Raw genomic sequence first — 15,290 nt, forward strand, 5'->3', positions numbered from 1 at the left:
CTGTGTGAGCAGGCACAATGATAAGACAATAAGCATCCTTTTGGAAAAAGCACAGGAAAGAGAAAAACATTTTTCCTACCTTCCGCAAGCCAGATTTACTAATTTTCCCATATGATTGCTTGTTGTAGGTAAAAAAGCTTTCTTTAATAGTTGCTACCTGTTGTAAAAGGCTGTCCGTCAGCCTTTTAATTACTTCATCAACAGTTCTATACTTGGCATACATGTATTTGTTAGCTTTATCTTCAATCTGCTTCTTTCTAAAATTGAAAGACTGCATGAAGACAAATTGCTTATTTTTTGTAGTTTCAAATATTTGATCAGCAATAATGAACAAGACTAACTACAAACAAGACATGGACACAGAAGTTTTTTTGATGCAAAAGAAAATGACAGGTTGATCAAGTAAAAGCACACATTGATTCCAAGGCCTATATTGTGCAACCATTTTTTAAGTATAGCTGGTTCTTAAAAAGAGCTTGCTTTTAAAAATACAAACAGACTGACATTGCTCTGCAGTATTTATTTTGCAAACTGAGATCCTAGACCTCCAAATCACAGGCTTAGTTTATAATGAGACTGGGTTTTTACGTCAGCTAAGGACCAACCTCCATCCTTTAATACATACTGAGTTAACAGAAGAGAACTAAGCCAACATGAAAGAAGCTAATTAAAGTCTTTACATGGATTTTTAAAAGGATAAAATGTCACTTGGGACATAACCTTTTTTCCTGTGAAGGTGAAATTTCCTCTTCTTGGATCCCAAGTAGGTCACTTCCTTTTTTTTTTTTTTCCCCCTTTTTTTTTATTTTTCTCCTTTGTGAGGAATGGACAGCATACCTTTCTTTTTCAGGCTCTCTAAGAAAGTTTATAGATATTAACGGTATAAGTTTTCTGCTGCAATACCAAAACCTTCATCAATAAGCCATTAATGTAAATAACAATTAAATATTTAATAACTTTAAAAGACAGAAAATAAATTAAATTAAAGGGTATGTAACGTGTCCCACTTGTACATATTTTGCCTTTGTTATGGATTTACCCCATGAAAAGGAAAGATAGAACAATTACTTTTGTTTAATCTGAGAGCATGTATTTCCATATAAGCAAAATGCAGAATATTCAGCACTCCTATTTTTATAGATTTATTAAGTATATTTTATAGTATTCCCTAAACTTAAAGATAATCTTAAACTTTCAACTCTCTTTCTAAAAATATGCCAATGAAGAGTTATTCTCTGATCTGAATAGCACATGGAACATTAACTCTACGCATCCCAAGAGGAATCAAAATATGACAGTTACTGGTGGATCTCTTCTGAGTAAGTCAGGTGGACTCATCTCCTGAAGTGACCTGGTCTTCTGAGAGGTCTTCTATCTTGTGTGAATACAAGAGATTGTGAAAATATTACCAACTTTACCTGCCACTTTCTGATGATTAATATGCTCTCCTGCTTATCCACACAGGCCTTGGCATGAATGACCCCCAGGAAAATGAAAAAGTAAACACAGGACAGGTGAAGAAGGTAAATTCAAATGTTCTTTATATTGTTCCACTTTACTAGAGTTCAAGACTGAGGCAAAGGCTGGGTGTATCCTGGAAATAAATGAACGATTATTTGCAGCATGTGATCTGGAAGGCTATCTTCCTTGTTCAATAAGCTTCCTTGTGGCTTATTCTTGGAAAGCTTGATAACTTCATAATAACCTTAAGTACTGTGTGCAGTTTTGGGTGCCACAGTATAAGAAAGTATAGAACTGTTAGAGAGTGTCCAAAGGAGAGCTACAAAGATGAAGAAGTGTCTGGAGTGCAAGACGTACAAGGAGTGGCTGAAGTCACTTGGTTTGTTCAGCCTGGAGAAGAGAAGACTGAGGGGAGACCTCATTGTGGTCTACAACTTCCTCATGAAAAGGAGTGGAGGGGCAGGCACTATCACCTATCTCTGGTGACCAACGATAGGACCTGAGAGAACGGCACGGAATTGGGAAAGGGAACGGTCAGGTGGGGTTGTTAGGGAAAGGTTCTTCACCAAGAGTGTGGTTAGGCACTAGGACAGGTTCCCCCAGGGCAGTGGTAATTGCCCCGAGCCTGCCAGAGTTCAAGAAGTGTTTGTGTAGTCCCAAAGCTATGGACAACATTTGGACAATGCTCTCAGACATAGGGTCTGTTTTTTTTGTGTGGTCCTGATTGGACCCAGGAGTTAGACTAGATGATCCTTGTGGGTTCCTTTCAACTTGGGATATTCTATGATTCTAATAGACAAGCCTTCAATTAGGATTGAAAAAGGGAGCTCTGCTCATGGGAAAATATTAACCAAAGCCACCTAGCTGAGGGTCTATAACTACCTTGAATAGGGTCACACATAACAGATTTACACAAGAGACAAAGCCAGACAGAAAAGATCAAGCATGCTGACTGTCAGTGCATGAATACAAGAAAAGTGGTATAAACGAGGGGACATGGAAGTCCTTATGGTTCCTGGAAGACCTTGGAATTTTACCATTTGGTAAATTAAACCTTATTTAGAGTTCTACTGATAAAAGCCTAAGAGAATCTGAGTGCTAAAATTATAGGATGCTTACTATACATCCTCAAGAGGGAACACAGGATTTAGATTTAAAGCTTTTAGAAATCTGAAGATTTCTTTCTAAGAAAAAAAAAAAAGGAAAAAAAAAAAAAAAAAAGCAAAAAAAGCAAAAGTAAAGCAAAATCATCCAGGGTAAAAAAAGAAGATTTTAACTGGTAGAGTAAAGATTACAGCAGAACACAGGTTGTCCAGCCAATTATCAGAATGTGTCAGTGGTATCCTGTTGATGCTGAAAAATCTAGAGAAGTGAAAATCTTTCTAAATTTTATTCTAACTAACCAAGAGAAATGGCCTGAAAAAGGAAAATACAGCTTAGGCAGGAGTGTTGATGGAACAACAAAGCTTATGATTCTTGTAAAAGGAAGGCAGGAGAACAATGAAAAAAAGCATATTTCTACATACTCAAGAAAGTAAGGTATCATAGGAAATGAGTTTAAAGGGAAAATGACTTAAGTAGAGCTGGCAGTACATCAGTGTAACATGCCATCGTAGTATAAAAGAGAAGCATGACCAAAATCTGAAAGGCCATAACACAATATGAGATTCAGTATCAAAAACATCAAGAGTAATTCTATAAATACTTCATTCTATAAATACTTCAATAATATAAGAGCAATCAAGAAAAATGTGGGCTTTCTATTCAATATGGAAAGAAAACTACCAACAGGTTATATTAAGGGGAATGAAGCTCTTAAAGACTGTTTCTGTATCAGTCTTCAACAAGAAGTCAAATGTAAACAGGTAGTTTGAAAATGAACGCTAGTAAGAAATAAGGCAAGAACACATAATAAATTTTGCTATGTATTCAAATTGGTATGTAAAGAACTGGATAAAATGGTGCCCCGCATTTATGCAGAAAAGCACACACACCACCTAGCTTTAAAAAGAGGAAAGGAAAAGAACTAGAGAGTTAGACATATTTCTAAAAAATCTATTCCTGCTTTCAGGCAGTAATTACAGAGTCACAAAGAGTTCAAAGCCTGTTAAGAGACACGAGCCACTAGGGATCCTTATGATCTACCCTGATTTCAGGCAAGCTTATATTTTAAGTTATACTACCCTCCAAACAGCACCACTTTCACCTCGGTTTCCTAAGGAAGTAAGAATAATGCAATCAACCAACATGAATGGTGGGTAGTCAGGTGATGCTTTCAAACAACTGACCTCCTTCCAATAGCTAGTGAAGCTCAAAAGAAGTCAGATAGTTGAAGAGGAAAAAAAGGAGGTTCAGGATGATCTGTGACAAGATGCATCACTAACAGAATTGTTGATTTCAGATACTCCTGTCTTCAGATTAAAATATGATCTTTGCACAGGGGAGTAGCCTCTGTTTTACGAAATAGCACCCTTAAAAATGAGGGAGAGGCAATGAGAATACCTTAATGGATGTATTAAGGTAAATATTTCTTTCACTGGGTTCAAGTGAAAGGAAATACATGTGTCCAATATAATTTTAAGGAAAACAAAGCTCATCATATTAGAATACATTATTTTTTTCCAGTTTCTTTTGTTTTTGTTGGTTGGTTGATTGGTTTGGGTTGCATTTTGTTTTCTGCTGGATTATGCAGACATTTCCATATATTCAAAATAAGAAATGAGTAAACCAAACATCTTCATAACATGGGTGCCAATATTAGTGATGCTGGTTCAGACAGATGGAGGCCATACTTAGAGACTTGCTGTAGTCACAGCCATGAGGTGTACTATTGTTCCTGAGTAATGAGCCACACTGATTCCACAGAGAATCACAAGCTTACTCATCAGATGTTATCTAAAGGGCAACCGCAGTTGTTGAATGATTCAGTGAGATATAATCCTTGTGGACTCTGTAAAGGAAGCTCAACCATTTTTACCTGAATTCTAGGGTCTTTGATGAATGATCTATATGTGTTTGTTCTCCTGATGCAATGCTCTGAGCATTGTACAACTGAATATATCTCTGTGAAATGAGAGATCAGCTGAGGACAATACTTACTATTAGAAAAGCAGCATGTACCCTCAGTCTGAGTCTTTTTTTTTTTTTCTTTACATTAAATAGAACATTATCTGCATTAATAAGAGTACCTTTTTGAAAGCTCTTTTTGCCTTTTTTCTTCCCTTTGTTGGCTTCCCTTTGATATATGTGAACTGATACCATTTAAGTCACCAGGAAGAACAGCAACTTTTAAATTATCCAAAAGCATCTTGTAAAAGATCCCACCAGAATTATTATCTTCATATTTAGAGCATAACCTGGATAAAATAAGAATTTGAAAACAATTTCAGAGGTTAAGAACAATACATAACACATATGTCTTAAGGCAAAGATGATCAAAGTAGCACATTTCCTTTCCATATATTAAGGGCATTATTCAGAAGCTTATCCTTAAGTATTGTAAACTAGCCTTCCCAGGCTCCTGAAATCAAAAAGAAAGCAGGAACCTAACATAAACACTATATCATTACCTGGAAGAGCTCTGTTGTCTCTAGAAGGAGCCTAAGAAGAAAAGTATCTCCTGCCTGTAGTTACTCTTTGTGAATACCATGTATAATTAACGCTTGAATTATATAATGGATACTTGGAAGAAACTTGGCTCACCCACCACTACCCTGTCAAACTCAGCAGCACCGGTGGAAGAAGTAGCTAAGATTACAGCCACTACACCACTAGACCTGACAGAAATCATGAAGGAACCCCCTGTCTACCATAACTTGCCACCTGACATAGGAATGTAAAATGAAATCACTAATGGCTTTATTTAATACTCCTGGCTGTGAACGATAGCAGTCCAGGGCAGACGCTCTGTTAGTTCAGCCCCTTCTTTTATGCTGAAGGTAACGTCCAGCCAAGAGGTCAGCTGGGCCTGTTAAATCACCCTCTTAATTCATTCCCATATAAATTAGCAGAGCTCATAAATCAAAGCCCATGTCATCAAGCCCTTGTTGCTGCTTCACTGAGCTGTTTAGCCTTCCTGGATTTCATTCATGTTCACAGAGCTCTGGGGAATTCCTGGATTAAAGCAGAATGCTCCTGTCCTTGTACCGTACTGGGGAAGTATGGCATTCTCTGCACTCCACTTACACCAAAGGCAGTTAGATTGACGCTAAAAAAATATCTGTGGTAAAACACACTGGTAACTTGACGTGTCATGTGTTCCAATGCCTTTCTTCTGAAAAAAATGAAATGCAAGCTTTAATTTATTTTGAGAAATTTAACCCACATCAGGGGAGAAAGTATCAGAATGGAGAGAAAGAGGGAAAAGAATCTCCATTTTCTAGTATTTGTTAAATTCTGTTCAGTGTAGAGGAAAACAAAACAGAACAAACAAAACAAAACAACAAACAAACAAAAGAAGTGAAGACTTCACACAGAAAATGGCTGTGAACAACACAGCACAACATCGGCTTTGTGAGTGTAATCCATAAAAGGCTTCCAAATGCCCTTAAAAATTATTCCCTCTATTCCCCAGTCTGAATGTCATCTTACAGGTAGCCATCTGGGACAAGCATGCCAGCTACTCTGCTGCAGCGATAGCATTATTGTCCTCAAGTGCCTCAGGATGAGTCACATCAATGCAAAAGTCCAATTATAGTAGAAGACCCCAAAGCAGAAGTATCTTTTCAAATAAATAAGACTGATGTGGCTGAACCACTGGAATTCAGAATGTAATTCAGTCACTTCATCACCTTTTGCTCAAAAACCCTGCATCCCTTAAAGAGCCCGTGCTAAATCCTCAATCTGATTATGGCATTCCCAGCACAGATGTGATAGTCTTAAGCCAGTGTGTAAGCATTTAGAGGAGTCAGTTATAATTCTTTTTTTGGTTATTATTTTAAAATACATCATTTTTAAACCTAGCATCTCTTACCACTGTAGAGCAGCAAATGAACAGTGCCACCCACTGTTCCTCTGCATAATCCACAATGTTTTCCTAGGATAGTTTTAAGTAAGATTTAACAAAACAAACAAACAAAACAAAACAAAACAAAAACAAAAACAAAGAAATATAGATTGGTAAGAAGATGCAAGTCAAAACGTTTTTAAAGAGTCAGGCTAAATCACAGAATGACAACTCTAAGAGTAATATACAAAGTAGATTTTTCAAAAATATCTCCTCAAATGTGGTTGAGCCATTCTAACTTAATTAGCTAATTTATACTCATTTATCCTAAAACCAAACATTTCTCCAATTGATTAGGTCATCTATTGCATTGAGTATAAATCCTCTCTTCATCTTATTATAAGAATTACATTTCTTCTTCAGTGTGGTCATCAGCTCTCTAAAACACAACCCTGACGAATGATACTGCTAAGAACAGGTGCTCTTATTCTTCTGCTAGAGAAGATTAAACAATACAGCATGAATGAGACTGCGTTCATGGACTAAACATGGTCAATACAAGACTACATGTCCCTGAATGTCTTTGACAATGCAATTCAAATCTTGTCTTTTAGATGAATATTTCAGAATCCATTCCTGTGAAAAGATTCTAAATTCATCCCATCTATGGTGATACATATCTTGCTTTACTAAACACAGATAGCTGAACTGTTTAACAATGCTGCAATTCGATAATGCAAATATGCTCTACGTTCACCTTATTAGAACTCCTAAAAGTATTCATTTTTTTTCCTGGGGTTTGCTAGAAAACAACTTCAGTGTTCAGCATTTTGCTAGACTGATCTCACAGTGCTTATCTTGCATCCTTTTAAAACAAAGGTAAAATACATATTCACTAAAATCATCAACGAATTAAACCCTACCAGTCTGCCTTTCACTGCTTTATGTTGTTTTCTTACAGGGAATGTTTAGAATTTCAAGTAAAGACCACTTTGTGATTCAAAGTGACTGTAATTCCTCTCTTTTCCTATAGTACAGATCTCTTATTGACACAAACAATGGTAGAAACATTATTTAGAAAATTGTATAACTGCTGAGTCCCAGGTAATTCCAAGTATAACTACTTGTTCATGATCAATGACCACTGATTGTATGCTACATAGTGCAGAGCTATAAAACTGACAGATGATGAAAGCATATAGTTATAACAGCACACTGTGCTGGAAACATGACTTTTATGAACCCAATACATAGCACCTGAAGTTTTCTCTAAGACATTTATAGAAAGGAAAATACCTACAGTAGAATTGGTTTTACTGATCACATTCATGCTCGTTCATATTTCAGGATCAAAGATTATTTTCCAAAAGCCATTTCCTGTTGGTGCTGTTGTGTTTGTTGCTCACTGATAATGATCAGCAGGACACTGGGTTGTAAATTGTCAGACTGGAACTGATTCCTTTGATTTTCCTATTATGTTTTTAAAGGTAGGAAAGAATTTCACATTTTTCTGAAAGTCACTGACTGTAAGCAGAGAAAGTTAGAGCTCCTGTGAGAGTAGATTAGACCCAATTATGACCCGATTGACCTGTTATTGCAATAAAATGCCTAAATCCAATTCCCTTTCCTTTGGACATAGATACCTTAACCTCATACTCCCTGTGCTTGTCGCTATTTTGACTCCCCAGTTTGGGGAGTCTGCTCATATTGAAAATGAGATTTCATGTTAACAATATTAAATTTCATTTCTCTGTTCTTTACAACAATGGACTACTGAGGAAAGACATAACATTAATTAAATTCATTTTGTATTACATTGTGTTTGGAAATACTAAATAATGCTTGATAATGACTTGGATCTCCAGCACACTAATTGTTCCTTTATAAAAAAGGCTTGTGTCACCTTTAAAATAGTGAAATTATGTCAAACTGACAAGTTCCCAACATGTAATTGTCATGGAAATAAGAGATTTACATGCTGCTCATGTGAGGAATGGGGCATTTTCTCCGCCAATCTTTTATTTTCTATATGCTTAAGACAAACCAAAATCCTTAATGCCTCCAACTATAGCTGTCATATTAAAAGACAGGAAGAAAGATAGGGTAAGAAAAGAAATTACATTAAATCTATTACAATTCACGCATCATCAACTTACTTCATAAATTGTTGATCTGACAAGGAGGGACAAGACAGCTGTAGGACTTTTCTTAGATGACTTCTCTTAATAGTGCCAGTACATTTAGGATCACAAGACTGCAAAGCCTTATGAAAATCTTTCCAGTTTTCTGTGATTTAATCTGAAAGGATCTCCTCCACCTGACAATTGAATGAATTAGTAATGCAGGAAACAGCAAAAAGTGTTCCTGATATTAAACAGTGATAGTGTTGTCACATGAAAAACTGTACTAAAATGACAAACATAATGTAGAAGACCAACATTTGCTGAAAATGAATCATGTTATCACTTACAGTATTACAACATAGAACAAAGAGACCAGACTTCGTAATTTTTTTCCACTAAGCCATTTATGAGCTATCTAATTTAAAGAAAGTTATTTTTAACTAAAACAATTTTAGTATACTGATTCCAAAACATGCTGCAACATCAGACCCAAGTTTATCTTTGAAAATGTTTGTTCTGAAAAATTATTTAAAAGTGACTGTGCAGGAAAGCATATACCTCACTTCATAGACCCTGCTCCTTTAAGTGACTGAAGAGACATATGTACTGAATAACAATGCAGGGTTTTTACTGTCTGTCTCTCCCCTCAGTATTGTAAAACAAAACCCACTAGGACTGAATGAGTTCCAAGTGGCACTCAGCTTACTCAGGGCATAATTTGAAGACAGGGGAAAATAACTACAAAAACTGGCTTATTTCACCGGTTTTAGGATCTGTCTATAGCAGTAGCAGTTAGAACAAAAGTGTACTCAATCTATAAGTGAAAAGGCATTAAAACCAGATGGTTCTGAAAAGAAATGAACATAGGATCACAATTTGACAGCAAATCTCCATATAACTGCAGATCTGTCCAAATACTGTACTGTGCAAAATTTCAGGTGAAAGGAAGGAGGCCGAGATGCCCTTCAGATTGTCTTGGCTGTCTGGAGGTCTAGATGGTTTTTAGGTTCAGGTTCTGCCCATTGCTGTTATTAAGATTACTCTGATTGAGTTACTTCCTAAAGTAATGATAAAAATGAAGTGATTTATTGAAAAAGCCATCCTCTTTTATTTGTACAACCATTAGTTGCCTTTTCTACAGGAAAAGCCACATTGATGAAGCTGGCATCACCACTGAGGAGACAAAAAGTAAAGACTCCCATAAACTCAAGCTTACTTGCACCTGCTTTTCATCAATAACTGGGTACAAACCAGCTATAAAGTCCAGAGCAGACCTACTCCTCAGAACAGAATCTCTCTCCAGGTGTGAAATCACAGTGGCCAGGGTCATGTGTGGCTACTATGTCATCCCAGGTGGTATTTCATCCCAACGTGACAACGATCTGTGATGCTTAACATTTCCTTTATCTGCCTTCCCCCATGCTAACCTTTATTTCATTTGGGATGCTTATTTTAAATGACAAAAAATGGCCACTTATCTCTGTACCTCCCTACTACAAGCCTAACTGGCTTAATTTGTAAATCCAACTCAGTCTGCATGTCAGCTGCATACATGCTGACAAATGTCAGCATTTGTAGTTTTCCCAACATGCTGATTTTACAGGCTACTAAATATTGCCCTAAAATTTCAGCCAGACTGTTATTCTACTCAAAACCAGCTGGAATGGAGTTGAGCTGCTGCATCAAATGTTGCTATTGTTGGAGCTACCAGGGTGCGGGGACTCACCCTGGTTTAACTCCTGAGATCAAAGCCTTTCAAAGCAATGCATTCCATTCAGTGCTGTTCTTTTTGTGCATCTAGTATCTCTTGACACTACTCCACTCTTCTGGTATCTGTAAAAAACACTATTCAGACTACCCAAAACAAAGCTAAACATGGAGTTAAGTCAGTTGGCATATTAATGCAAACCTAAAGAGATTTGATACTGAAAATTATCAACAGATTCTTAATACTAGGAAGATTTGCAAACTGCAGCTTATGTCTTAAAATAATCTGCTAGGCAAAGAAGTATTGCTTAATCTCTGTCAAATTAGATAATCACAGAATCACAGAATTTCTTGGTTGGAAGAGACCTCAAGATCATCGAGTCCAACCTCTGACCTAACGCTAGCAGTCCCCACTAAACCATATTCCTAAGCTCTACATCTAAACGTCTTTTGAAGACTTCCAGGGATGGTGACTCAACCACTTCCCTGGGCAGCCTGTTCCAATGCCTCACAACCCTTTCAGTGAAGAAGTTCTTCCTAACATCTAACCTAAAACTCCCCTGGCTCAACTTAAGCCCATTCCCCCTCGTCCTGTCACCAGGCACGTGGGAGAACAGACCAACCCCCACCTCGCTACAGCATCCCTTGAGGTACCTATAGAGAGCGATAAGGTCGCCCCCTGAGCCTCCTCTTCTCCAGGCTGAACAAGCCCAGCTCCCTCAGCCGCTCCTTATAGGACTTGTTCTCCAGGCCCCTCACCAGCTTTGTCGCCCTTCTCTGAACCCGCTCAAGCATCTCCATGTCCTTCTTGTAGCGAGGGGCCCAAAACTGAACACAGTACTTGAGGTGCGGCCTCACCAGAGCTGAGTACAGGGGGACGATCACCTCCCTAGCCCTGCTGGTCACACTGTTCCTGATACAAGCCAGGATGCCGTTGGCCTTCTTGGCCACCTGAGCACACTGCTGGCTCATATTCAGCTGACTATCCACCATCACTCCCAGGTCCTTCTCTGCCAGGCAGCTCTCCAACCATTCCTCTCCCAGCCTGTAGCTCTGCTTGGGGTTATTGCGCCCCAGGTGCAGGACCCGGCACTTGGCCTTGTTGAACTTCATGCAGTTGACCTCAGCCCATCGGTGCAGCCTATCCAGATCCTCCTGCAGAGCTTTCCTACCCTCAAGCAGATCGACAAACGCACCTAACTTGGTGTCATCTGCGAACTTACTGAGAGTGCACTCGTCCAGATCATTGATGAAGATATTAAAGAGGACCGGCCCCAGCACCGAGCCCTGGGGGACGCCACTAGTGACTGGCCTCCAACTGGACTTGACTCCATTCACCACGACTCTTTGGGACCGGCTATCCAGCCAGTTTCTAACCCAACGAAGCGTGCGCCAGTCCAAGCCAAGAGCAGTCAGTTTCTTGAGGAGAATGCTGTGGGAGACGGTGTCAAAAGCCTTGCTGAAGTCAAGGTAGACCACATCCACAGCCTTTCCCTCGTCCACCCAGCACGTCACTTTGTCATAGAAGGAGATCAGGTTTGTCAAGCAGGACCTGCCTTTCATAAACCCATGCTGACTGGGCCTGATCGCCTGCTTGCCCTGCAAGTGCTGCGTGATGACTGTCAAGAGGATCTGCTCCATGAGCTTCCCTGGTACTGAGGTCAAACTGACAGGCCTGTAGTTTCCCGGGTCTGCCCTCCAGCCCTTCTTGTAGATGGGCGTCACATTTGCTAGCCGCCAGTCAACTGGGACCTCCCCCAATGGCCAGGACTGCTGATAAATGATGGATAGTGGCTTGGCCAGCTCCTCTGCCAGTTCTCTCAGTACCCTTGGGTGGATCCCATCCGGCCCCATCGACTTGTGCACATCCAAGTGCCGTAGCAGGTCACCAACCACTTCTTCGTGGATAGTGAGGGCCGCATCCTGCTCCCCATCCCCTTCCACCAGCTCAGGGTACTGGGTATCCAGAGAACATCCGGTATTGCTGCTAAAGACTGAGGCAAAGAAGGCACTGAGCACCTCCGCCTTTTCCTCATCTCTTGTAATTAAGTTTCCCCCCGCATCCAGTAAAGGATGGAGATTCTCCTTAGTCCTCCTTTTTGTGTTGATGTATTTATAGAAACGTTTTTTGTTATCTTTAACAGCAGTAGCCAGATTGAGCTCCAGATGAGCTTTGGCCTTCCTAATTTTGTCCCTGCACAGCCTCGCTACATCCTTATAGTCCTCCCTAGTGGCCTGCCCACTTTTCCAAAGATTATAAACCCTCTTTTTTCTCCTAAGATCAAGCCACAATTCTCTGTTGAGCCAGGCTGGTCTTCTTCCCCGCCAGCTCGTCTTTGGGCACGTGGGAACAGACCGTTCCTGCGCCATTAAGATTTCCCTCTTGAAGAGCGCCCAGCCTTCCTGGACCCCTCTGCCCTTCAGAACCGCCTCCCAAGGGACTCCACCAACTAGTGTCCTGAGCAGCTCAAAGTCAGCCCTCCGAAAGTCCAATACAGCGGTTTTACTGGTCCCCTTCCTGGCCTCGCCAAGAATAGTGAACTCCACCATTTCGTGGTCACTCTGCCCAAGACAGCTCCCAACAATCACATCCTCCACCAGTCCTTCTCTGTTTGTGAAGAGAAGGTCTAGCGGGGCACCTCCCCTGGTAGGTTCACTAACCAGCTGCGTCAGGAAGCTATCTTCCACGCTCTCCAGAAACCTCCTAGACTGCTTTCTCAGGGCTGTGTTGTGCTTCCAGGATATGTCAGGGAAGTTGAAGTCCCCCACGAGTACAAGAGCTGACGATTTCGCAACTTCTGTCAGCTGCCTGTAGAACTCCTCATCCGTCTCCTCATCCTGGTTCGGCGGTCTATAGCAGACCCCGACCAGGACACTAGCCTTGTTGTCCCTGCCGATCCTAACCCAAAGGGACTCGACCTTGTCATTCCCAGCCTCGAGTTCTACAACCTCGAAAGACTCTAATATAGAGAGCCACACCACCACCCCTTCTGTGCTGCCTGTCCCTTCTGAAGAGCTTATAGCCAGGCATTGCAGCACTCCAGTCATGAGACTGGTCCCACCACGTCTCCGTGATGGCAACCAAGTCGTAGCCTGCCTGCTGCATGATGGCTTCCAGCTCCTCCTGTTTGTTACCCATGCTGCGTGCATTGGTGTAGATGCACTTCAGCTGGGCCATTGCCTTATCCTCCGGCCTTGCCATTGTTCCCCCTGGCACAGCCCCAACAATCCTAGCCTCAGCCCCATCCCCCTTCCTACCTAGTTTAAAGCCCTCTCAATGAGCCCTGCCAGCTCCTGGTCCAGGATCCTTTTTCCCCTAAAAGATAGGGACCCGTCTGCGGCCATCAGGCCAGGTGCTGAGTAAAGTGCCCCATGATCAAAAAACCCAAGATTTCTGCATTGGCACCAGCCCCGGAGCCACATGTTTAACAGGTGGGCTTTCCGTGTCCTCTCTGAACCCCTCCCTGCCACCGTAGGGATGGATGAAAACACCACCTGCACTCCTGCTCCATCCACTAACCGACCCAGTCCCCTAAAGTCTCTTTTGATAGCCTTCAGGCTTCTCTCTTCGATGTTGTCACTGTCCGCCTGGACTATCAAAAGAGGGTAATAGTCAGAGGGGCGTACCAGGTTGGGAAGCTTCCTGGCAACGTCCCTGACCCTGGCCCTAGGGAGGCAGCAGACTTCCCTACGGGTAGGGTCAGGCCGACAAATAGGGCCCTCTGTTCCCCTAAGAATAGAGTCTCCAACAACAATAACCCTCCTGTCTTTCTTGGTGGAGGCAGTCCTGAGGCGTGGAGTCGACCTCCTCGCCCTAGGCATCCTCCTGGGAACACTTGCCACCTCTTCCTCAGCTACTGGTCTGTCGAGCTCCAGGGCCTCAAACCTGTTGTGTAAGGGCACCTGGGAAGGCGGGGCCGGAAGGGGAGGGCATCGCCTGCGATGTCGAGCAGGGACCTGTTTCCATTCCTCCTGAACTCCCAGATCCCCTCCCTCTGCCCGACGGCTACAGGGCAGGGGGTCCACCCCCATTTGAGGAGTCTCACCTCAGTACCTCCCCTTGAGGCCCTGCAGGGAGTTACTCCACAAGTCTATCTCTCCCACACACTCCCTGATGGCCCACAACCTCTCCACCTCCTCCTTGAGCTCCGCCACCACGCGGACCAGGTCATCCACCTGCTCGCACCTCACGCACACAATTTCTCTGCCTCCCGCCGATGGCAGCAACAGGCTCAGACACTCCTTGCATCCAGTGACCTGAACTGCGGCATTTTTTAACGGGTAGTCGGTCTGGGTGTGTACCGACTTCCTGGAGAGCGCACCGTGCCTGGTGGAGACCATTATCACCTAGCTAACGGCTGTCGTTAAGGAGGTGTTCGTGTGGGCGGGGGGAACGCTCTGCCCTTCCTGCTCGCCCTGCCTGCGCAAACTGCCGCGCCACTCCCTTCTGACGCGCCACGCCCTGTTTGCCCGCCCTGTTCACCGCACTCCTGGTCGCTCGTGCTCCCTAGGGGCAGCTTTTGAACGACTGGGGAGGGGGCGCTGCTGGTTCCGCCTTCGTCTCGTCAGCCTCCCTCACGAGGGCTGCCGGGTCCTGGCGGCTCCCTCAAGTAGGCGCGATGCCGGAAAAATTAGCCCTGCCTGGCCCGATCCCCCGCTCCGCTGCAGAACGCATCTGCCCCGGAGCCGATCGCCTCGGCAAATGGTGAATAAATAGTGAATACTGGCATATTGAATTGAAATTTTGACCACGGGATTCAGTATTGTGGTGTAATTGCCTGAAGTAACTAGGGAAATAAAACTAACATTCACATTTTAAAGAAAATGTACGGCATTGAAGAGGCTTTCAGGGTAGGGCATAACTGCATTACCTGAGAGTTCCCTAGGCTTCCAACCTTAGAGGCTATCGCGCTGGGAAAACCTGGTGTGCCAGCTCTAAGGAACAGTACGGAGCGTAGAGTGGAGTGGAGACACCACGGCGAGGCTCTGTAACCAGGTGGGGACTCAATTGTTCTTGCGCACACCGAGACCGATAAGCTGAACTTTTTGCTACC

At 42.3% G+C, this 15,290-nt stretch overlaps 1 protein-coding gene across 1 annotated transcript in view; it reads right to left on the reverse strand.

The window, feature by feature from the left end:
- EFCAB6 (EF-hand calcium binding domain 6) overlaps positions 1-15,290 on the reverse strand; it is a gene marked incomplete at both ends in the record, with an annotated part of 128,582 nt that overhangs the window by 59,579 nt on the left and 53,713 nt on the right. Inside the window, 4 exon segments of the mRNA XM_082751721.1 lie at positions 80-257; positions 4,650-4,817; positions 8,563-8,699; positions 8,703-8,723. Coding sequence (XP_082607847.1) covers positions 80-257; positions 4,650-4,817; positions 8,563-8,699; positions 8,703-8,723 — 504 coding nt within the window.

The sequence above is a fragment of the Aythya marila genome (assembly GCF_965140915.1).
Source record: "Aythya marila genome assembly, chromosome: 1".
Taxonomy (NCBI): Eukaryota; Metazoa; Chordata; class Aves; order Anseriformes; family Anatidae; genus Aythya; species Aythya marila.